At 43.8% G+C, this 25,899-nt stretch overlaps 2 protein-coding genes across 16 annotated transcripts in view; one reads left to right on the top strand and one right to left on the bottom strand.

The window, feature by feature from the left end:
• LOC130283977 (nuclear factor 7, brain-like) overlaps positions 1-25,899 on the top strand; it is a 168,709-nt gene that overhangs the window by 133,122 nt on the left and 9,688 nt on the right. For all 11 annotated transcript variants that reach the window (XM_056533808.1, XM_056533807.1, XM_056533806.1 and 8 more), the window contains 2 exons: positions 11,507-11,602; positions 21,273-21,503. In XM_056533808.1, coding sequence (XP_056389783.1) covers positions 11,507-11,602; positions 21,273-21,503 — 327 coding nt within the window. The remainder of the gene's footprint in view (positions 1-11,506; positions 11,603-21,272; positions 21,504-25,899) is intronic.
• LOC130283978 (zinc-binding protein A33-like) overlaps positions 278-25,899 on the bottom strand; it is a 112,673-nt gene continuing 87,051 nt past the window's right edge. For 3 of the 5 annotated variants that reach the window (XM_056533816.1, XM_056533818.1, XM_056533817.1), the window contains exons 6-12: positions 6,860-7,319; positions 6,326-6,732; positions 5,520-5,615; positions 3,722-3,955; positions 1,901-1,923; positions 1,692-1,822; positions 278-1,480 (exon numbers count right to left, since the gene is read on the bottom strand). In XM_056533816.1, the coding sequence (XP_056389791.1) occupies positions 942-1,480; positions 1,692-1,822; positions 1,901-1,923; positions 3,722-3,955; positions 5,520-5,615; positions 6,326-6,700 (1,398 nt within the window). In that variant the 5' untranslated portion in view covers positions 6,701-6,732; positions 6,860-7,319 and the 3' untranslated portion in view covers positions 278-941. The remainder of the gene's footprint in view (positions 1,481-1,691; positions 1,823-1,900; positions 1,924-3,721; positions 3,956-5,519; positions 5,616-6,325; positions 6,733-6,859; positions 7,320-25,899) is intronic. The other 2 variants (XM_056533821.1, XM_056533819.1) reach the window with 2 other exon arrangements.

Here is a 25,899-nt window from a genome sequence, read left to right as displayed (position 1 = left end):
TTTAGCATTTGTGTACTTTTACCCACATTTTATCTATGTATTGTATCAGTATCCTCCCCCTGCACTGATGTCAACGGTCGTTGTGTAGGGTGATTGTTGAGAAGTTTTCCACCCACTACCTGTCTGGTATTTAACTGACACCTGTGCAGAGGAATGACATCACTGACGAAGGGCGCATGCGCCTGAAACGCATCTGATCTGCTGGTTGCTTGTACCGTTTTTACCGTGAGTTAATAAAATCTGGATTTTCTATTTACCCACGCTGGATCCTTTCTCTTGATTGGATTTGTGTGCACCAGGCTGGGTGCGGATCCGTGCTGAGGGTGTATCGGTGGAACAAGCAGGACTTCATTTAATTGCACTTGTCATATTTTGACCCTGCCTGTCACACACTGTGCAGCTTGCAGTAGCTTCTCTTGCCACCTTTTGGCCCTAACTGTCACAAACTGCACAGCTTGGATTTGTTTTTTCCTGCCACCTTTTGGCCCTGCCTGTCACACGCTTCACAGCTTGCGGTAGTTTCTCCTGCCATATTTCGACCCTGCCTGTCACACACTTCACAGCTTGTGGTAGTTTTTCCTGCCATATTTTGACCCTGCCTGTCACACACTGCACAGCTTGCAGTAGCTTCTCTAGCCACCTTTTGGCCATAACTGTCAGACACTGCACAGCTTGGATTTGTTTTTTTTACTTTCACCTTTCGGCCCTGTCCGGCACACACGGCACAGTTTGCAGTAGCTTCTCTTGGCACCTTTTGGCCCTTCCTGTTACACACTGAAAGTCTATGTGGCGGGAGATTTCCACCATTGATTGTTTTATAAGAAATGGTAAAGAAAACGCTCTGTAAATATTAAGCAACTTGATACAAAGAAAATTGTCTTGATTTTTTAGGTAGAGCTCCCTTTTAAGTAATATATGGTCATCATCTATTTCACAGAGATTTAAAAATCTAGATGGAAGACCCTCATTCTTTGCCGTTCGTTCTCACAGGGAGACAGGAAAGGGTAGAGGCTTTCCGTGAAGTTGCCCGTGAATGTATACATGTAGGCCGGGCCATTCATGTTGTAGAATGACACCTGCCCTGCTTCATAGTCCACATAAACCCCAATCCTCCTGGGCCTGTCCTGCACTGGTAGCAGAATCGGTGGAGATGACAGAGCAGAATAAGCTCCATCCTTGGATCGCTTTATGGTCCAGTAACCCTGCTCGGGGCTCAGGTCAAACTCCCCTTTTCTATTACAACTATCTTTTGCCATCCCTAGTATCCATTCCTCATTCATTCCGACATCTACCATCCAGCAATGTTTCCCAGACCTGAAGCCTCGAGATCCAAGAACACCAATTGTTGTGTTGTATCTTTTGGGAGTGTCAGTGTTTTCTTCTTTCAACTTTGTTGGTTTGTAAAATATTGTAGTGAGGTCATCTGAGATACATAGAGCCGGATGGGCAGTTACGGGATCCAGAATAATATTGGACAAGCCTAGAAGAAAGAGAATTGTTAGTCCCAGACCACAGGATGACTTCTGATCTGTGCTCTGCAGGTTGTGGAATGCTGCCGTCCATTAAAGTGGTTGTTTCACAAGGGAAAGTTATCACCTATCCAGCAGATAAAGAAGGTTTTCTGTTGGATTGCTAGGATGGGTAATTGAGAAATTAAATAAAAAACTATTTTTTGAACTCTCAACACTCACCAGGCTGGAGAACTTTCTTCATACTCTCCCATGCCATGTACTGGATCGGCCCACAATAGAGTCCCGGATTGAGCTTTGGCGCTTCCACTCTAATCTCCGTCTTCATTTCCTCCTCTTGCTCCCTGAAAAATCTAATATCGTACACAGAAACATGAACATGTGTGTCCTACCTGACACTCTGGGGCGTATACACAACTGCAGGTACTCACTCCTGAAGAAAATCTTTAATATCCTGCAAAAACAAAAATTTTTTCATGTTTAGAAATAAAAGCAGAGAAGTCTTAAACCACCTATAGATTGTCCCCTTTCAAGAAAGTTCATGTACAGGCCCGTCTGAAGTTTGCCAATGAATATATTATTTAGAGGAGAACTGGGTGAAAGTGTTGTGGTCAGATGAGATCAGAGGGACAATGGATGGGGCCATGTAATGTCAGAATCTCCTTATTCAACTAGGGCATTAAAAATGGATCATGGATGGGTATTCCAGCATGACAATGACCCAAAACACACAGCCAAGGCAACAAAGGCTCAAGAAGAAGCTCATTAAGGTCCTGGAGTAGCCTAGCCAGTCTCCAGACCTTAATCCCATAGAAAATCTGAGGAGGAGCTGAAGATTCCAGTTGCAGCTCCGAAATCTTAATAACAAAATCCCTCCTGAGATGTCTGCAAACCTGGTGGAGGCTACAAGAAATGTCTGACCTCTGTGATCAGCAACAAGGGTTTTGCCACCAAATACTAAGTTATGATTATTAATCGATTACATATTACATTTTTGTTATTTAGTTTCTCACTGTTCAAATAATCTGCCCATTAAAATTATAGACTGATCATTCTTTGTCAGTGGGAAAATGTACAAACTCAATAAGGGAGCAAATATTTTTTTTCTTCACTGTATATTTTACTATTTGTACCTCAGGATTTTATGATTTTCTTTATTATTTATGGGTTTGGGGGTATACCTTAGGACTTGCTATATTTTGGGTTAGAGTGGTAGGTTTTATGATTTTATTTATTATTATTTATTGGGTTTGGTGGTATACCTTCGGACTTGCTATATTTTGGGTTAGAGTGGTAGGTTTTATGATTTTATTTATTATTATTTATTGGGTTTGGTGGTATACCTTCGGACTTGCTATATTTTGGGTTAGAGTGGTAGGTTTTATGATTTTATTTATTATTATTTATTGGGTTTGGTGGTATACCTTCGGACTTGCTATATTTTGGGTTAGAGTGGTAGGTTTTATGATTTTATTTATTATTATTTATTGGGTTTGGTGGTATACCTTCGGACTTGCTATATTTTGGGTTAGAGTGGTAGGTTTTATGATTTGAGTTGTTATTATTATTATTATTTATTGGGTTTGGTGGTAAACCCTAGTATTTGTAGAATAGCACAGACTCCCAGCCTGTTTTATAGAGTAGTGTTGCTCGTGAATATTCGCAATTCGAATATTATTCGCGAATATTGCATATTCGCGAATATAGCGCTATATATTCGTAATTACGAATATTCGATTTTTTTTTTTTTGTCTTCACAGTACACATCACAGTGATCATCCCTCTCTGCTTCCAGCTTGTGTGGTGTAAAGAAGGCTCTAATACTACTGTGTGAGACTGGCGTGCGAAAATTAGCATATGCAAATTTTCGCATATGCGAAAATAAAACGAGGGTATGACGAATATGCGAATATTCACGAATATATGACGAATATTCGTCCATATATTCTCGAATATTCGCTAATTCGAATATGGCCTATGCCGCTCAACACTATTATAGAGCAGAATACAGTAAAGAAACATATACCTCTGATGTATACCTGTGACCTCTTGTGTGATGTTAAAATGGTATATTGTGTAGTATAAGTTGGAAATGGGCAGACACTGCAGTGTATAACAGGCTGAGGGAGAGAGACTGGTTCTAACAAGGGGCTTCTTCAGACCCTCGGGATCTGATCTATACTGTGTGCGTTTTCCTCAAAATATTGTCTCCTTGTTCCGAACCTCTTCTCTTCCATATGTGTGAGACTTACAGCCAAGAAATCCCTTGCGTCCCTGGTGTCCTTCTTGCTTTGCATCCGTGAGATCGAGGTCTCCATCCTTTCCCGTTTCTTCTCGAGTTCACACAGATTTCTCTCCATCGCCTTTGTGTTTGCGTCGCTCTCGCTCCTGAGACGATCTCTCATTGTGTTTTCTATTGACTCCAGGTACGAATGCAGCTGCTGAAACTGCGATTTAAGGTGGCGCTCCATCTGGGAATGGGTCATCTGAGACATAGGACAAAGGAGTCAGAGGGGAAGTGAGAACTTTATAAATAAAGTGACCAGAAGTCATCGATCTGTGATGAAAACCTTATTGATTGCTCTATTTGCCAGGGCCAAAGGTCACGTCTATCAGCATACATGTAAAACACGTTCTCCTCTATACGGGATATACACATAGTCTATATGAGGAATAAGGTCTGATGAGCTGTAGCTCGTAGAATATGTATTTTAACCCTTTATCACATGTACAGCACCCTGGAATTAATGTCACTTTAACATAAATAAATAATAATATTAAACAAGGCAATGCAAGTAACCATTACAATCAGAATAAAAACAGCAGAATAGCGAGTACAGCTCTGGAGTATAATACAGGATATAACTCAGGATCAGTAAAGGATAAGTAATGTAATGTATGTATACAGTGATGCCACCAGCAGAATAGGGAGTACAGCTCTGGGGTATAATACAGGATATAACTCAGGATCAGTACAGGATAAGTAATGTAATATATGTACACAGTGACCTCACCAGCAGAATAGTGAGTACAGCTCTGGGGTATAATACAGGATATAACTCAGGATCAGTACAGGATAAGTAATGTAATGTATGTACACAGTGACCTCACCAGCAGAATAGTGAGTACAGCTCTGGAGTATAATACAGGATATAACTCAGGATCAGTACGGGATAAGTAATGTAATGTATGTACACAGTGACCTCACCAGCAGAATAGTGAGTACAGCTCTGGAGTATAATACAGGATATAAATCAGGATCAGTACATGATAAGTAATGTAATGTATGTACACAGTGACCTTACCAGCAGAATAGTGAGTACAGCTCTGGAGTATAATACAGGATATAACTCAGGATCAGTACAGGATAAGTAATGTAATGTATGTACACAGTGACCTCACCAGCAGAATAGTGAGTACAGCTCTGGAGTATAATACAGGATATAACTCAGGATCAGTACGGGATAAGTAATGTAATGTATGTACACAGTGACCTCACCAGCAGAATAGTGAGTACAGCTCTGGAGTATAATACAGGATATAAATCAGGATCAGTACATGATAAGTAATGTAATGTATGTACACAGCAATGCCACCAGCAGAATAGTGAGTACAGCTCTGGAGTATAATACAGGATATAACTCAGGATCAGTACAGGATAAGTAATGTAATGTATGTACACAGTGACCTCACCAGCAGAATAGTGAGTACAGCTCTGGAGTATAATACAGGATATAACTCAGGATCAGTACAGGATAAGTAATGTAATGTATGTACACAGTGACCTCACCAGCAGAATAGTGAGTACAGCTCTGGAGTATAATACAGGATATAACTCAGGATCAGTACAGGATAAGTAATGTAATGTATATACACAGTGATCTCACCAGCAGAATAGTGAGTACAGCTCTGGAGTATAATACAGGAAATAACTCAGGATCAGTACAGAATAAGTTACAGAATGTATAATGTAGATTAATACTACATAAATTATGGTGTATACGGACTGTAACTATTGTACATCTTCTATTATCTGATCACATCTTTTACCTTGAGGTTTTGGACTTCTTCGTCTTGTCTCCTGATTTCATTTTTAAGAAATTGAAATCTTCTTTCCAATGAGCAGAGGAAACCATTCAGCTTGTTCTAGGGGGTTTGATAGAAATAATTGATTATTTATTGTGATCTCTCCATGCACGGGGACACATATCAGTAATAAAAGACTGCAATAGGAAATGTACCTGGTAGAGTCATCACACAGACAAGATAGTGTTCCTATACTAGACAATGTCTAGACCTCCAAATAACCACTACAACCTAATATTACCAGTTCACCTCCAGATAACCTTCATATAACAAATACATCTCAATATAACCACTACATTTCCATATGCCTTCATATAAGCAGCATAAATACACATAACAAGTATACCTTCAATAACCAGGATACATGTGTATAACCAGCATACATCTATATAACTGCACGTTTATCCATATAACACTTTCTATTACCACTATATTTTCAATGGCTTGCCGTGAATTAGGGGCACCAAAATATGGTTAAAAATTTGGTCCCATTCAGGGGCTTCTTGACACCAGCACACTCCCACTCATCTGGGACAGGAGGTCCTGTTGCCCTATCTCCGTTTCACAATTAAAATGTTTTTAATTGTTACTAACATTACAGCAGTGCTGTAGGAGCTATATCCCTGTAAAAGTGCTCACTGCCCTTAAAAGCAAAGACGTAAACAATCTGGAAAGACCCCCTTATTCCAGGGACCCCAGAACAGCAATATGGGATGCCTCTATAGTATGCATACCCTTATATACCTCCAAAACCATCCACCTAGGGTTACCTTGAATATCTCCTCAGCTTCTTGCAGTGGTAGGAAGGAGTGTCGTAGGTGTTTTGTCGAGTCTTTGCAGACCATGCATCCAGTTGTTTCACAGTCCATGCAGAAGAAGAGCAGCTTTTCACCATGAGTTTCACAGAGCTCCTTACTTTGTAGTACAAGGCGAGACACCAGGTTGGCCAACAGGGTGTTAGGTGTTGGGTTTTGGCCTGGCTTTAGTCTCTCTTGGCAAGAAGGACATTTCCGTTGAAGTTGGGTTTGAAGCTTTTCATCCAAACAAGTCTTACAGAAGCTGTGCCCACAACCAAGCATCATGGGGGTCTTATAAAGCCCTTCACATAGACAACACTTCAGCTCCTCAAACGCTGGAGAATTCATGGCTTCTTCCTGGTTGATGAACACTAAGATTCCTGGAGAAAAACACAAGTGGTAATTACAATCTCAACAAACCTCTTAAATGGTGATACACATCAATGCCCCATGCTGGCTATAGTGTTCATGGCTCTTTAACTATAATTGTTAATCTCTATGACTTACCTGTATTATCTGGTCCAGTAGAACTGTGCAGGTACAAGATTTTATGAACTCCTCAAACTTTCTAGATCTTTATGGCAATGTCTTTCTATTGTTTGTGCTCTCCTGATTTGTAATTATCTATTACCTTTTCTGGGGTGTTCTGGTTCTCGCAATCTCTTGTGGTTTGCTCACATTGTCACATGTAACATTTCTACTTCCTGCTTTCATGCATTATTTGCAGAAAGAACTGGTCGAGTTTCATTCCTTCACAAGGGAGTTTCCACACCGATCAAGATTGAATATTATATATCTGTCTTGGTTGTTCTTTATGGTTTTGCGCCTTCAGTCAACACATTAGTCCACCATGGCCAGTCGGAACACAGAAAATATCATGGACGACCTCACCTGTCCGCTCTGCCACCAAATATTTAAGGATCCAGTTGTTCTGCTGTTATGCGGCCACAACTTCTGCCGTGGTTGCCTACAAGGGCAACAGAAATCTGGAGTCATGGAAGGTCAGGAGAAAACATGTCCCATCTGCCAGCAGATATGCCCAGCCGACATGTGCGCCCCCAATATAGTATTATGTAAGCTGGTAGAAAACAGAAAAGTTGTAGGTCAAATGATGACAGCTCCTCAAGACATCTCCGACCAACTCAACTGCGGCCTATGTCACAAAATCTTCAGAAATCCGGTTGTCCTGAGGACATGTGGACATCATTTTTGTCATGAATGCCTGAAGAAGAGATCATCAGATCGAGGGGATACATTGTGCCCTACATGCCAAAGGAAATGTCCTAAGGATGGCTATGTTCACAACATGGTCCTGGCCAACCTAATAAAGAGAATGAACCTTCCAATAAGTCAAGATGAAGAGCAAAGACAGGAGGAAGGACAAGGGCAGGAGGAAGAACAAGAGGAAAGACGAGAACAAGAGGAAGTGCAAGCAAGGGATCTGGAGTGTGAAAAGCACAAGGAAAGGATTTCGCTTTTCTGTCTAAATGACCAAACATTGTGCTGCTTGGTGTGCAGAGATTCCATCCAACATGTACTTCATGATTTCCTTCCTCTGGCAGAAGCATCAGCTATTATAAAGGTAAGAAAGTCACCAGAGCGAGGTACAGACTGGAGGTTAGTGGACATCCATGTAGACTGACCTAGGTTTATTAAAGGAAAACTTTCAGCCCATTCACCCACACTAAACCTTATAAACTGGGTTATAGTGTGGGGGAACAGGAGTCCAATGAGGGGTCACTTATTAAATATGTCCAGTAGGTCCTGAGATATGTCCCCCAGAAGATCCACTGCTGAATTCAGTGAATCACGCAGTGGGGGGCGGGGCTTCATCAGCTCACTTTAAATATTCATTGTCTGTGACTCCACATCCTGGTGGAGTCACTAAGTCCCACCCCCTGTGAAGCCCCGCCCCCACCGTGCGATTCTCAGGACCTGCTGGACATACAGTGGGGCAAAAAAGTATTTAGTCAGTCACCACTTGTGCAAGTTCTCCCACTTAAAAAGATGGTAGAGGCTGTAATTTTCATCATAGGTTATAACCTAAACTATGAGAGACAGAATGAGAAAAAAAAATCCATAAAATCACATTGCCTGATTTTTTAAGAATTTATTTGCAAACTATAGTGGAAAATAAGCATTTGGTCAATAATAAAAGTTAATCTCAATACTTTGTTATATCCCCTTTGTTGGCAATGACAGAGGTCAAACGTTTTCTGTAAGTCTTCACAAGGTTTTCACATACTATTGCCCATTCCTCCATGCAGATCTCCTCTAGAGCAGTGATGTTTTGGGGCTGTCGCTGGGCAACACAGACTTTCAACTCCCTCCAAAGGTTTTCTATGGGGTTGAGATCTGGAAACTGGCTAGGCTACTCCAGGACCTTGAAATGCTTCTTACAAAGCCACTCCTTCGTTGCCCGGGCAGTGTGTTTTGGATCATTGTCATGCAGAAAGACCCAGCCACGTTTCATCTTAAATGCCCTTGCTGATGTAGGAGGTTTTCACTCAAAATCTCATGATACATGGCCCCATTCATTCTTTCCTTTCAATGGATCAGTCATCCTGGTCCCTTGGCAGAAAAACAGCCCCAAAGCATGATGTTTCCACCCCCATGCTTCACAGTAGGTATGGTGTTCCTTGGATACAACTCAGCATTCTTTCTCCTCCAAACACGACGAGTTGAGTGTTTACCAAAAAGTTCTACTTTGGTTTCATCTGACCATATGACATTCTCCTAATCCTCTTCTGGATCATCCAAATTCTCTCTAGAAAACTTCAGATGGGCCTGGACATGTACTGGCTTAAGCAGGGGGACACGACTGGCACTGCATGATTTGAGTCCCTGGTGGCGTAGTGTGTTACTGATGGTAGCCTTTGTTACTTTGGTCCCAGCTCCCTGCAGGTCATTCACATTCTTGTGTCATTTTGACACCACAGGGTGAGATCTTGCATGGAGCCTCAGATCGAGGGAGATTATCAGTGGTCTTGTATGTCTTCCATTTTCTATAATTGTTCATCTTTTTAAGTGGGAGAACTTGAACAATTGGTGGCTGACTAAATACTTTTTTGCCCCACTGTATTTAAGTAAGTGACCCCTTGTTGGACTCCTGTTCACCCACACTATAACCCAGTGTTTAAGGTTTAGTGTGGGTGAACAGGCTGACAGTTTTCCCTTAATACTGATTAAAAGCTAGACAGCGTAAAATGGAACTAGACAGTCTAAGGGTGCGTTCACATGCTATTACTAGCAGCGGGTTTCCTGCTGCGAGTTACCCTACCATTGATTTAAATGGGTCCACAGACAGTCCGCAATAATGTCAGATTTGCGGATTGTCCGCGAACCCATTCAAATGAATGGTAGCGTAACTTGCAGCGGGAGACCCACTGCTAGTTACTAGCGTGTGAACGCACCCTAAAGCTAAGTTTCCACTTTTTTTTTTCTGGCAGTTTTTGGAAAACTACCACTGCAGTTTTTGAGCCAAAGTCAGAAGTGTATGCACAAGGGTATAAATCCTTCCTTTATATGTCTTATTCCTTTTGAATACATTTCTGTCTTTGGCTCAATAACTGCAGTGGTAGTTTTCCAAAAACTGCCAGAAAAAAAAAGTGGAAACTTAACCTTAGGATGAGGCAAATTTATCATAAAGGCTTTGATTGTTTGGCTCAGCCTTAAACTTTCTAGTTCCAGTTTTACAGTAATCTAACTGCATTGTTGCTTATTATTTAAAAATAATATATATATAGGGGTGCAACAGTCCAGAGTCCTTCACCATGAATCCCCAAGAAGAGATCGAAGGCGGCAATTCCAAACTATATTGTCACTTTACTTACATTCTGCAATGTTTTGGTACAAAGGAGAAAGATGTTTGTCCAGAATTGATGCGGGGTGTAACTAAAGGAACAGTACAGTTGGAGGGTGCTGCCTCAGATTTCTTCTTGTATTTCCACTTTAACTTTACTAACTTTTTTGCCAACTTGAGGTTCTAAAAAAAATCTGTGCCAAAAATGTGGCCACTTATTTCCCCCACTCACAAAAATATTAAAATATAACTTTTATTTATATCCAAATAATATGAGCAAAATAAGAGAAGCTTAAAAACCCTACAAAGAAGCCATAAGGCGCACACCAAAGATATTGATACATGTAAATCTTTATTAGTACAGTGTTAAAATCACTTACAACACAGGAAGGGAAAGCAAAAAAAATCCCTCTCTATACCAAAACTCAGATGTGACCCCAAAAATTGGGATCTCCCTCTAGGGACACCCAAACTCTAAGGGTAACTTATGTATCACACACTCCCTATGCTCGGATACACAAGTAACACAATATCAAAGCAGCTGCATACAATACCTGTCTTTAATCTGTATGAACTAGAGCCAATAGGGAGAATGATGGTATAAATCCAAATAGCACAATAACAGGAGCGGGTGTCCCACCCAAATTCCCCACGCGTTCCGTCTCCAACTGGTATCTTCCTCAGGGGCTAAGCGCCCCTCCCATGAACATGAATTGAGGGAGCTTGGATGACATCACGAGGGGGCATGGCGTGACGCCACGTCTCCATCTTCGGAAACTCCGGGTGTGGCATGGGTGCTGCACGCTTTTGTTTCCTGGGCACATACTGCAGGTGTGTCCTGAAAATTGGCCATATATAGTGTATGCCTTAGAGTGGCAATGAATAATGATACATAATGGTAGCATGGTGCTGAGTTTTAACCTTCTCTTTTTTTTGCTCATATTATTTGGTCTTTTTTTGCTCATATTATTTGTATATATATAAAAGTTATATTTTAATATTTTTTGTGAGTGGGGGAAATAAGTGGATTTAATTACTTTGTCTTTTAGACAGAGTTTCTGTACATAATTAACGAATGTTACATCCATCCCTTACTTCTGTGGGTCTTTTCGTCAAAAAATGTGGCCATTTTAGGCCACACCCACTCTGGTAAGCCACACCCTTTTCAGGTGAGGAGACAAGAATGTCTAAAACACATAATAAATGTATAAATCCCTAATAAGCAGTACTCAGATCGTGTGTATTCCAGATTACCAACACATTATAACCGCTCGGAATAATAATGTAGTCACAGAAAGAATCCAGTGCTACAATACAGTATAATGGTAGCCGTAAAATTGTTCTCGTTTTAGGTTAATTTGTCATTGAATATCATGAAGCAGCTGGAATTACAGGATAAAGTCATCGATATAAGTAAGATGCAGGAGGAGAAGATCACAGAACATAAGGTGATTGTCTCCTACAGTCCATAGGAAATTGTGATATTTTCTGTATATAGCAGCAGTACTCATCTGGCGGACAGCAGTCGAGTTCCGGACCTCCAACCGGTGCATGTGACTGGTCAGAGGAGGCATTCATTCTCCCCGCATCATGCTGTTCTGTCTGTGCATGGGGGGGGGGGGGTATAGTGGTACCATCTCTTGCGAATCAGGAACACTTCCTTCTTTGGGAGCTCTTGTCACGACTGGAGTTTTAGATAATTCTGGATTGTCAAATTCCAGAGTTGGAGCTGGTTCTGGACTATATGGACTCGGGCTGGCAGAGACACTGGAGACCTGGAAACCGGGGTGTAGACTGGTGCCAATGGTGACAGTACCGGAGCTGATGAGGAAACTAGGGTTGGTTGCACCGGTCCCTGAGATGGCACTACACAGAAGACTGCAGGTTGTCTGTGAGAGAACATGGGGAGATCCATGGATGGATGGATCCACTCTCCAGGCATGTACTCCCTTGCAGGTCTGACAATTGATGAAAGAGGTACAGAAGGCTCAGGCAAATCTTCTTTGTGACACAACTTTATCCGGTTACGATGGACAACTTGAGGCTCGTACCCATTTTTCTGAACTTCATACACATCCAAGTCTGGGTAAGGTACGGCCATCACTGTGTAGGGTTCCATTTCCCAGATGGAGTCCAGAACTTCCGCAGCCAGACCTTGTCTTCTTGCTGAGCCTCACCCATCTTCTTGTTGACAATCTCTTTCGCCTCCTGAATTCTTCTTTGGTGGTCAGAGACCCACTCCATGGAAGCTTGTGGAGAATTATTCAAGGGAGTTACAATTGAAGGAGTTACAATTGTTTAGTCTTGAGAAGAGACGTTTAAGGGGGGATATGATAAACGTATATAAGTATATAAATGGCACATACAAAAAATATGGAGAAAAACTGTTCCAGGTTAAACCCCCCCCAAAGGACGAGGGGGCACTCCCTCCGTCTGGAGAAGAAAAGGTGTAGTCTAAAAGGGGCGACACGCCTTCTTTACCGTGAGGACTGTGAATTTATGGAACGGTCTACCTCAGGAACTGGTCACAGCAGGAACAATTAACAGCTTTAAAACAGGGTTAGATACATTCCTGGAACAAAATAACATTAATGCTTATGCAGAATTATAAAACTACATCCCTTTCCCTTATCCCCTTACACCCTTCACTTCAATTCCCTGGTTGGACTTGATGGACGTATGTCTTTTTTCAACCATACTAACTATGTAACTGTGTAACTATGTAAGGGAGCTTGAAGTCCAAACGTCTGGTCATTTGGCAGCTGCCCATGTTGACCCATCATCAAGTAGAACGGGGTGTATCCAGTAGAACGGGGGACTGTGTTGTAATAGATTTCAAGCAATTCGGGCAACAACCACTCTTCGTGCTTTGACACAGACGCTGATCGCCCAATGTGGATGAAAATCTGATTGATGCGCTCACAGAGCCCGTTCCCTTGAGGGTGGTAAGCAGTAGTCCTGAGTTTCTTACAAGCAAGGAACTGATAGCTCCTGGAAGAGTTGGGCCTTGAAGGCCATTACTCGGTCCGCTAGGACAGACCCCGGACACCCAAGGTTTTGCACCCAATGGAAGTAGAACATCTGGGCCGCTGTTTTGGCTGTGAGGTCTTTAACTGGTACTACGACAACCCACTTGGAGTAGTGATCCACCATGGTGAGAGCATAAGTGTACCTGGACTGGGTAGGAGACATGGTCTAGTGCGACCAACTGGTTAGGCCTTTCACTCTGGATGGAATGGAGGGGTGCTCTTGCGTCCTTGCGCATGTTCTTAGTGACGTTGCAGACTGTACACTCACTGCACCATTTCTCGATGCTGCATCGCATCCCAATCCAGTAGAATCTTTGTCTGATAGTAGCCACGGTCTTGTGGACTCCAAAGTGTCCCGATTGATCATGGTAGGCATTGAGGACCATTGCTGTGTCTCTTCGGGAACCAGAATCTGATTAAGTTGATCACCAGAGACCGGATCCAAAGAATTTCGGTACAACAGTCCCTTGTGCACGTACAGTCGCTTCCTCTGTCGCCACAGACGTTTCAACTCATAATCACACTGGGCCCGGCGTAGACGGGTTGGTACCTTTTTCATCAGAAGGTAGTCCAACAGATCCCCCATGACTCGCCTTTCGTCTTGCAGAGTCTTCCAGGTGTACAGGTCTTCTTGGATCTTCTCGGACCTGGGCTCACCTTCTTCAGGGGTGGTCACTACATTCTGACTCACAAACTTTGGTAAAATGGAGGCATCTCCACGTCTTCCCACTCGTCTTCGACAGGTGGTTCTTCGCTGGGGGTCATTCGAGACAGTACATCGGCGTTGACAATTGACTTTCCACTTCTGTACTAGATGTGGGAATTGTAATTGGCCAATCTTGAGGCCCAACGCTGCTCAATGGCGCCCAATTTGGCAGTATTCAGATGGACCAAAGGGTTATTATCTGTGTAGACGGTGAATGGTGTAGCAGCCAAGTAGTCCTTGAATTTTTCAGTTACCGCCCATATGAGGGCAAGGAGTTCCAGCTTGAAGGAGCTATAGTTTACATCTTTCTTTTCTGCTCCTCACAGGTTACGACTGGCATAGGCTATTACTCGCTCTTGCCATTCTTGGACTTGGGACAGAACAGTTCCCAGACCTTCAAAGCTGGCATCAGTATACAACCGGAATGGATGACTGTAGTCTGGATACGCCAGGATGGGTGGTTCTGTCAGCAGGTGTTTAAGAGCTCGGAACGCTGTCTCTTGCTCTTCGGCCTATTCAACAGGTAGTCTTCCACTGTAGTTTTCCTTCGCTGTACCCCGCAGGAGAGCTGTGAGGGGTTCTGCAATCTGAGCAAAGTGGAAAATGAAGCAGCGGTAGTAGCCAGCAAATCCCAGGAAGCTCCTGACATCTTTCATCGTGCACGGGGTAGGCCAGTTCTTGACAATCTCTACCTTCTCAGGATTAGGCTTGACTCCCGCTGACAACATGACCTAGGTAGTGTACCTGAGGTTTAAGCAGATGGCACTTTGATGGCTTGATCTTCAGCCTATACTTGATCAGGACTTGGAAGACGTCAGACAGATGACTGAGGTGCTCCTGGTAGGACTTAGAATACATGATGACATCGTCCAGGTACAACAGGACACTTTGAAAATGCAGATGGCCGAGGCACTGCTCCATCAGATGCTGGAAAGTGGCAGGGGCATTACATAGCCCAAACGGCATACTCTTAAACTCGAACAGCCCCATGGGGGTCACAAAGGCGGTCTTCTCTCGGTCCTCCATGGCCATAGGTACTTGCCAATACCCACTGGTTAAATCCAAGGTGGAAAAGTAAACCAGCCGACTCGAGGGCTGTGAGTGACTCTGTGTAGAGGATAAGCGTGCTTATGTGTGACATTGTTCAGTTTCCTGTGGTCGACACAAAAGTGGACAGTCCCATCTTTTTTCTTCACCAAAACAAGGGGCGCCGCCCAGGGACTCTGACTTTCTTGAATGACGTCTGCCTCTTTCATATCAGCCAGCATCTTCTTGACAGTTTGATACATGCCTGGTGTGACAGGACGGTGTCTTTTTTTGATAGGAGGGCTGTCACCTGTGAGGATTCTGTGTTGGTTCATAGACGTATGTCCAAAGTCTGTGGGGTGTTTACTAAAAGCCTTGTGGTACCTTTTGGTGATATTTATGACTCAATTGACTTGATCCCTTGGGGTAGTGTTGTCTCCAACCTGGAGTTGTGCCCACCAGGCTCCGTGGGCTTAGTACTGGATCCACAGCTGCTCGCTGTCGGGCCACTGAACGTTCCATCACAATATCCCTTGACTCTAGGAGGTTCAACTGAGCCACTGGAGTATGCTTAGGTAGAACAGTAGCAGCATCAGACAGGTTCACTAACCATACTGGGACTCTTCCATTTGAGACGGTGACAAGACTTCTTGCTGCTCAAACTAAAGGATGATCTTTTAGCTGTATCGGTCCTATCAGGGCTTGATAGTCCATATTCCTTACTCCAGGATGTGCATGGCACCAGATGATGGTCTCTGTGTTGAGTTGTAAGGTCACCGACCTGAGGTCCTGTACTCGTACTCTGCAGATTTCACCTTGCTTGTTGGCAAACTTCTGCTCCGCCTGAAGAACTTTCAAGTGGAGCAGAGTAGCCCGCTGGCCTGAAGGAGACATGTGGGTGAGAGAGGCATACAAGGAATCTACTATTTCAGAAAAACAGTTTTTCAGGATGTTCATCCCCAATATAAACTCAGCAGACCCCTTATCTGACACATTAGTTACAAACACTCCCTGCCCTCTAAGTATGTGCTCTCCCACTTGAATGATTGGCTCCCAATAGCCATGTCTGGGGATTGGTTGCCCATTACCTGCAACTACTTGTAAATTAACATCATCGGCTCACATAATAACGAGCATCCTAATACTTATAGAAAACATTTTTAGGTATAGTAGACACTTGTGACTCTGTATCTATCAAAGCCTCCAACTGTACACCTTCTACAACAATTTTTACATAGGGACAGGAGGCAACATAAAGTGATAGTCCTATCTTAAGGTGTTCTGGAGTTGTGACTTCTGGCTGTTTTCCTGGGGGCCGGTCCTTGACCCCAGAGGGAATTCCATTTAAACCCCAGCAGTGCATTGTCCAGTGTCCACACTTGTTACAGTGGGCACAGAAGGATCTATTACTCCCAGAATACCTAGCAGGTGAAGGAGCACAGTAACTGGGATTACATGGGACAGGAGAAGTGGGGGTTTCTCTAGACAAGGATTGCTCATGGGAGAGTGGAGCAGGCCGGGTGGCGAGCTCCTGGATAACCTTAGTCAATTGTGCAATGTCTTGTTTAATACACTGTAGCTCGGAATCTGTAGAGACTGACAGGTTTGCTTGGACTGCGGTGACTGGCAAAGTAGATGTCACTGGGGCGGGGAAAGGTTGATGGTGATGGTATAGATCTGGCTACCGCCCCTAGTGGCTCTTGGACCTGTGTAAGTGGAGTACAAACATCTTGAGACTCAGTCCCGGACTCAATTACTTGTATAACTAGTCTTTTGAAAGCAGAAGAGGACATTGGGTTTTGGACTGCTAACATCCTCGATTGGGCTTTGTCCCACTTGTTATGGGCCCCATCAATAAATCTGTCCATTAACACCTTGTTGCCCTGTTCGGAAGTTATACCATCTAGTTTCTGAATAGTCTCTGCAGGGCTACGGCATATGCTCTCAAGGTCTCACCTGGCTTCTGTCACCTTACATACAGTCGGAGACGTACCTCTGATGGAGAATGTGACTCAAATACCTGGTACAGTCCTTCAGAACTGCTCTACAGTCGCCTTCTCGGAGGCAGGCAAGGTGCGGACTTCCTCTAACGCTGGACCCTGTAGTTGCCCTGTGAGCAGCTGCACCTGTTGATTAACAAACTCTGGATCCTCTCTTTGAAATCCCTCAGGGTAAAAGCATCTCCAATGAATACCGGTGCAGACACTGGAACACCAGGACTGTTGATGTTGACTGTAGGCAGGGCTGACAAGATCCTCCTGGCTGCTGGAGCAGGTGATGACCTCGCTGCTGGAGAGCTGGGTTCTGAAATCCTGTAGATGAATTGAGTGCGCTGTCACTTTAAGATGATTTGAATGCGTTGTCCCTTTAAGGTACTTAGTGATGTGCTGAAGTGGCTTAGTCTTGACTGACTGGAACACTCTGGGTAGCGCTCCCCCACTATGTGGTAAGTATCCGGTGACACTGCTGGGCACTAGGGAGTTAATGTAGCTTGCCACCAGCACTAAGGACTTGCTAGCGGATATTGTTGGCTTAGGCAGAGTTTGTGCTGCAGCAGGTGCTTGACCGGGAATAGCAGAGTCTGATGCAGCTGCCGTAACCTCCAATATGGCTGCGCCCTGTGCAACACAGGGCGAACATTTAGTTCTTCCTCGCAACACCGAAGAGGCGTCCCCGCAGGGTCACTGAGGGGGCGGAGCTGTGACCGCTCCCGCGCGCGAGAAACACCGGACCAGGTTCACCCTTTCAGGTACTGACACAGTGGAAATTAACAGTCTTTCTTTCACCTCCCCCAACCTCCCCCTCTTTTTTATCAGCGGCGCTAGTAAACACTTTGCAGTAACAGTCCCATACACTTTTGTTGAGCAGATTCTGTCGCAACGGCATGCAACTAACAAAGACAATCTCGGACACAACTCAGACTGGGGGGAAGACTTTTGGCATATGGCACACACGATTATCCTGTTTGTGATGCCAAAAGTTGTGGTGTCGGGGTGCAAATGCCGGGTAGATGTAGGGGCAGATGTTGTGGCCCAGGGGTAGGTGTTATTAACCCCTTCTTGTCGTGATGCCAATGTGTGGTTTTACCCTTAAACCACCCGAATGGTAGCACCGCTAATCCTAGGCTAGGCAGGGGCAATAAAGAGTCCAAGGCCAGATAAAGGATAGCGGTAGCTTTACTGAGGTTAGACAGATGGTACAGTCTATGCAGTTAGGCCAATATCCCAGAGAGGTGACCAGTGACACACGGGACCTCGCAGGCTTGCTGGGACTTGGAGTGACTTTGACAGACTGCAATGAAGGCCGCACTGACTACAGATGACTTGACTTGACTTGAGAAGGAGACAGATAGTGAAGAGGACTTGACTTACTGACTTGTGGCTGCAATTTAGGTTGAGGCCTCCAGATGTGCTGGACACTGACCCTGAGACGACCTCACTGGACCTCAGCATAGATGGAAGAGAGAGATTGTTATAAAGGGGGGGGGGCTGAGCAAGGAGTCCATAGGTCACCTGGTCACTGGTGCTCTCTGGGTAACAATCATATGACAAACATGTGACTCAAATATTATCATGTGACTTACAATCATGTGACTAAAAACAGAGGTACATTACTCTTTATATATAACCTATGCTCATTATGGGGAGGAGAGCCCTGCGGACATGCATGGACTCTGCCTGAAAGGACAGGTGGACAGTATGGTGACACATCCCGTATTGGCACATTACACCTGTATATAGTGATATGGACCATTCTCGGCGGCGGCGATGCAGCGTCACTAGTCCAGGGCTGGCCCGGAGTGGAGAAGAGGGCCTCCTGGTCAAGATGGACGGCCCGGACCAGCTCACCCGGAAGTCGGACGTTCCCTGCAGCATAGATGGGCGGTGATGGACGGCCTGGCCCATCCCCTCGCCACCCCCACCGGTATGCCTGCGATTTTTATTTTTTATTTTTCCTATCACTCGAGTATAAGCCGAGGGGGACGTTTTCGGCACGAAAAATGGTGCTGATAAACTCGGCTTATACTCGAGTATATACGGTATGTACAGCTGGTATAAGTTATATATATCCTGTATATAGTGATATGGACCATGCTGGTATAACCTGGGTATATACTGTATATAATATATATGTACAGCTGGTATAATTTATATATCTCCTGTATATAGTGATATGGACCATGCTGGTATAACCCGGTATATACTATATATAATATATATGTCCAGCTGGTATAAGTTATATATCTCCTGTATATAGTGATATGGACCATGCTGGTATACCATGGGTATATTCTGTATATAATATATATGTACAGCTGGTATAATTTATATATCTCCTGTATATAGTGATATGGACCATGCTGGTATAACCTGGTATATACTGTATATAATATATATATGTCCAGCTGGTATACATTATATATCTCCTGTATATAGTGATATGGACCATGCTGGTATAACCTGGTATATACTGTATATAATATATATGTACAGCTGGTATAAGTTATATATCTCCTGTATACAGTGATATGGACCATGCTGGTATATACTGGTATATACTGTATATAATATATATGTACAGCTGGTATAAGTTATATATCTCCTGTATATAGGGATATGGACCATGCTGGTATAACCTGGGTATATACTTTATATAATATATATGTACAGCTGGTATAAGTTATATATCTCCTGTATATAGTAATATGGACCGTGCTGGTATAACCTGGTATATACTGTATATAATATATATGTACAGCTGGTAGAAGTTATATATCTCCTGTATATAGGGATATGGACCATGCTGGTATAACCTGGTATATACTGTATATAATTATATATGTACAGCTGGTATAAGTTATATATCTCCTGTATATAGTGATATGGACCATGCTGGTATAACCTGGTATATACTGTATATAATATATATGTACAGCTGGTATAAGTTATACATCTCCTGTATATAGGGATATGGACCATGCTGGTATAACCTGGGTATATACTGTATATAATATATATGTACAGCTGGTATAAGTTATATATTTCCTGTATATAGTGATATGGACCATGCTGGTATAACCTGGTATATACTGTATATAATTATATATATAAAGCTGGTATAAGTTATATATCTCCTGTATATAGTGATATGGACCATGCTGGTATAACCTGGTATATACTGTATATAATATATATGTACAGCTGGTATAAGTTATATATCTCCTGTATATAGTGATATGGACCATGCTGGTATATCCTGGGTATATACTGTATATAATATATATGTACAGCTGGTATAAGTTATATATCTCCTGTATATAGTGATATGGACCATGCTGGTATAACCTGGGTATATACTGTATATAATATATATGTACAGCTGGTATAAGTTATATATCTCCTGTATATAGTGATATGGACCATGCTGGTATAACCTGGGTATATACTGTATATAATATATATGTACAGCTGGTATAAGTTATATATCTCCTGTATATAGTGATATGGACCATGATGGTATAACCTGGTATATACTGTATATAATATATATATGTACAGCTGGTATAAGTTATATATCTCCTGTATATAGTGATATGGACCATGCTGGTATAACCTGGTATATACTGTATATAATATATATGTACAGCTGGTATAAGTTATATATCTCCTGTATATAGTGATATGGACCATGATGGTATAACCTGGTAAATACTGTATATAATTATATATGTACAGCTGGTATAAGTTATATATCTCCTGTATATAGTGATATGGACCATGCTGGGATAACCTGGTATATACTGTATATAATTATATATGTACAGCTGGTATAAGTTATATATCTCCTGTATATAGGGATATGGACCATGCTGGTATAACCTGGGTATATACTGTATATAATTATATATATAAAGCTGGTATAAGTTATATATCTCCTGTATATAGTGATATGGACCATGCTGGTATAACCTGGTATATACTGTATATAATTATATATGTACAGCTGGTATAAGTTATATATCTCCTGTATATAGTGATATGGACCATGCTGGTATAACCTGGGTATATACTGTATATAATTATATATGTACAGCTGGTATAAGTTATATATCTCCTGTATATAGTGATATGGACCATGCTGGGATAACCTGGGTATATACTGTATATAATATATATGTACAGCTGGTATAAGTTATATATCTCCTGTATATAGTGATATGGACCATGCGGGTATAACCAGGTATATACTGTATATAATTATATATATAAAGCTGGTATAAGTTATATATCTATTGTCACATACATAGGTTGCAGTAGTAGTTGATGGATTTCGCTCTACTTCTTCTGTTATTTATAGGCACAAAAGCAGCAGCTGTCTGAATACATCACCAATGAGTTTCAGAAAATGCACAAATTTTTAAATGATGCAGAAAGAGAGCAGCGCCTCAAGCTGGACACAATTTATGATCCAATCCTGAAGGAAATGGAGGAAAACAGGAAAAAACTCATAAAGGATCTTAAGAACCTAGAGAAGAACCTGGAGGAGTGTCAGAAGAAGATGGCGGACGGTCACATTGGGATATTACAGGTCAGGTCTATTTGGCTCTATTGGTAACATGTTGTATCTGGTGACACAGTTCTTTGTACATCTTGTGAGATTCTACATTGTTGTTCAGAATCATCTATTACAGAGCATTTAACAAGGAGCATATACAATACATTTAGAATTTTTCCCAAATTTATTAAAAAGAAAAACTAAAATTTGCATAGACATAAGTATTCAGACCCTTTACTATGACATGTGACATTTATCTCTGGCTCCTCCCATTTCTCTTGATCATCTTTGAGATGTTTTTCCACCTTGATCGGAGTCACCTGTGGTAAATTCAGCTGATTGGACAAGACACAGCCCTGTCTATATAATTTCTCACAGCTAATAATGTATATCAGAGCAAACACCATGAGGCGGAAAGAACTGCCTGTATAGCTAAGACACAGCCCTGTCTATATAAGGTCTCACAGCTAACAATGTATATCAGAGCAAACACCATGAGTAGGAAAGAACTTCCTGAAGAACTCAGACACAGCCCTGTCTATATAATGTCTCACAGCTGACAATGTATATCAGAGCAAACACCATGAGGAGGAAAGAACTGCCTGTAGAGCTCAAACACAGCCCTGTCTATATAATGTCTCACGGCTGATAATGTATATCAGAGAAAAAACCAAGCCATGAGAAGGAAGAACTGCCTGTAGAGCTCAGACACAGCCCTGTCTATATAAAGTCTCACAGCTGACAATGTATATCAGAGCAAAAACCAAGCCATGAGGGGGAAAGAACTGCATGTAGAGCTCAGACACAGCCCTGTCTATATAAGGTCTCACAGCTGATAATGTATATCAGAGCAAACACTGAGCTATGAGGAGAAAAAAATGCCTGTAGAGCTCAGACACAGCCCTGTCTATATAAGGTCTCACAGCTAACAATGTATATCAGAGCAAACACCATGAGGAGGAAAGAACTGCCTGTACAGCTCAGACACAGCCCTGTCTATATAATGTCTCACAGCTGACAATGTATATCAGAGCAAACACCATGAGAGGGAAAGAACTGCCTGTACAGCTCAGACACAGCCCTGTCTATATAAGGTCTCACAGCTAACAATGTATATCAGAGCAAACACCATGAGGGGGAAAGAACTGCCTGTAGAGCTCAGACACAGTCCTGTCTATATAAGGTCTCACAGCTGACAATGTATATCAGAGCAAACACCATGAGGGGGAAAGAACTGCCTGTATAGCTCAGACACAGCCCTGTCTATATAATGTCTCACGGCTGATAATGTATATCAGAGAAAAAACCAAGCCATGAGGATGAAGAACTGCCTGTAGAGCTCAGACAAAGCCCTGTCTATATAAAGTCTCACAGCTGATAATGTATATCAAAGCAAACACTGAGCTATGAGGAGAAAAAACTGCCTGTAGAGCTCAGACACAGCCCTTTCTATGTAAGGTCTCACAGCTGACAATGTACATCAGAGATAACACTGAGCTATGAGGAGAAAGAACTGCATGTAGAGCTCGGAGACAGGATTGTGTGGAGACATAGATCTGAAGGTCCAAAAGAGCACAGTGGCTTCCAACATTCTTACATGGAAGAAGAAGGAACAACCAGGACCCTGCCTAGAGCTGCCGCCTCACTAAGTAATTGTGGAGAAGGGACTTGGTAAGAGAGGAGACCAAGAACCCAATGGTCACTGGGACTGAGCTCCAAAGATCCTGTGTGCAGATGGGAGAAATTTCCAGAAGGTCCAGAACCATCACTGTAGCCTCCACAATCTGTGCTTTATAGGAGAAAAAAAGCCTCCTCAGTAATAACATGGAAGACGCCAGAGATTACAAACAAGCACCTAAAGGACTCTAAGGCTAGGTTTACACTTAAAATGCTCTGGACGTGAAAATACCATCAGGAGTTTCCGATAGACAGCAATGTCTGCGGAGCAGATTCGCCCTAAAGAATGGACAAGACCATTTTTTTGGCAGCGGAATTTCAACGGTGCAATATATGCCGCTAAAATACGGTAGTGTGCACTGCGCAGCGAAGGCCCACTTGGAAATTCTGTGGTGTGAACCTGGCCTTAGACTATAAGTAACAAGATTCTCTGGTCTGATGAAACCAAGATTGAACCTTCTGCCCTCAATTGCCTGGAGGAAACCAGGCACTGCTCCTCCCCTGCCCAATACCATCCCTACAGTGATCATGGTGGGGGCAGCATCATGTCTGGAGGAAACCAGGCACTGCCCATCACCTGCCCAATATAATCCCTACAGTGATCATGGTGGGGCAGCATCATGTCTGGGGGAAACCAGGCACTGACCATCACCTGCCCAATACCATCCCTACAGTGATCATGGTGGGGGCAGCATCATGTCTGGGCAAAACCAGGTACTGCCCATCACCTGCCCAATACCATCCCTACAGTGATCATGGTGGGGGCAGCATCATGTCTGGAGGAAACCAGGTACTGCCCATCACCTGCCCAATATCATCCCTACAGTGATCATGGTGAGAGCAGCATCATTTCTGGGGGAAACCAGGCACTGCCCATCACCTGCCCAATACCATCCCTACAATGATCATGGTGGGGGCAGCATCATGTCTGGAGGAAACCAGGCACTGCTCCTCCCCTGCCCAATACCATCCCTACAGTAATCATGGTGGGGGCAGCATCATGTCTGGAGGAAACCAGGCACTGCCCATCACCTGCCCAATATAATCCCTACAGTGATCATGGTGGGGGCAGCATCATGTCTGGAGGAAACCAGGCACTGACCATCACCTGCCCAATACCATCCCTACAGTGATCATGGTGGGGGCAGCATCATGTCTGGAGGAAACCAGGCACTGACCATCACCTGCCCAATACCATCCCTACAGTGATCATGGTGGGGGCAGCATCATGTCTGGGCGAAACCAGGTACTGCCCATCACCTGCCCAATACCATCCCTACAGTGATCATGGTGGGGGCAGCATCATGTCTGGAGGAAACCAGGTACTGCCCATCACCTGCCCAATACCATCCCTACAGTGATCATGGTGGGGACAGCATCATGTCTGGAGGAAACCAGGCACTGCCCATCACCTGCCCAATACCATCCCTACAATGATCATGGTGGGGGCAGCATCATGTCTGGGGGAAACCAGGTACTGCCCATCACCTGCCCAATACCATCCCTACAGTGATCATGGTGGGGGCAGCATCATGTCTTGGGGAAACCAGGCACTGCCCAATACCATCCCTACAGTGATCATGGTGGGGGCAGCATCATGTCTACAGGAAACCAGGCACTGCCCATCACCTGCCCAATACCATCCCCACAGTGATCATGGTGGGGGCAGCATCATGTCTGGGAGAAACCAGGCACTGCCCATCACCTGCCCAATACCATCCCTACAGTGATCATGGTGGGGGCAGCATCATGTCTGGAGGAAACCAGGTACTGCCCATCACCTGCCCAATACCATCCCTACTGTAATCATGGTGGGGGCAGCATCATGTCTGGGGGAAACCCGGCACTGCCCATCACCTGCCCAATACCATCCCTACAGTGATCATGGTGGGGGCAGCATCATGTCTGGAGCAAACCAGGCACTGCCCATCACCTGCCAAATACCATCCCTACAGTGATCATGGTGGGGGCAGCATCATGTCTGGGGGAAACCAGGTACTGACCATCACCTGCCCAATACCATCCCTACAGTGATAATGGTGGGGGCAGCATCATGTCTGGAGGAAACCAGGCACTGCCCATCACCTGCCCAATACCATCCCTACAGTGATCATGGTGGGGGCAGCATCATGTCTGGAGGAAACCAGGCACTGCCCATCACCTGCGCAATACCATCCTTACAGTGATCATGGTGGGGGCAGCATCATGTCTGGAGGAAACCAGGCACTGCCCATCACCTGCCCAATACCATCCCTACAGTGATCATGGTGGGGGCAGCATCATGTCTGGGGGAGACCAGGCACTGCCCATCACCTGCCCAATACCATCCCTACGGTGATCATGGTGGGGGCAGCATCATGTCTGGAGGAAACCAGGCACTGCCCATCACCTGCCCAATACCATTCCTACAGTGATCATGGTGGGGGCAGCATCATGTCTGGGGGAAACCAGGCACTGCCCATCACCTGCCCAATACCATCCCTACAGTGATCATGGTGGGGGCAGCATCATGTCTGGGGGAAACCAGGCACTGCCCATCACCTGCCCAATACCATCCCTACAGTGATCATGGTGGGGGCAGCATCATGTCTGGAGGAAACCAGGCACTGCCCATCACCTGCCCAATACCATCCCTACAGTGATCATGGTGGGGACAGCATCATGTCTGGAGGAAACCAGGCACTGCCCATCACCTGCCCAATACCATCCCCACAGTGATCATGGTGGGGGCAGCATCATGTCTGGGGGAAAC

This window comes from Hyla sarda, chromosome 8, assembly GCF_029499605.1.
Source record: "Hyla sarda isolate aHylSar1 chromosome 8, aHylSar1.hap1, whole genome shotgun sequence".
In the NCBI taxonomy this organism is placed as follows: Eukaryota; Metazoa; Chordata; class Amphibia; order Anura; family Hylidae; genus Hyla; species Hyla sarda.
This window is presented reverse-complemented; position numbering and strand designations above follow the sequence as displayed.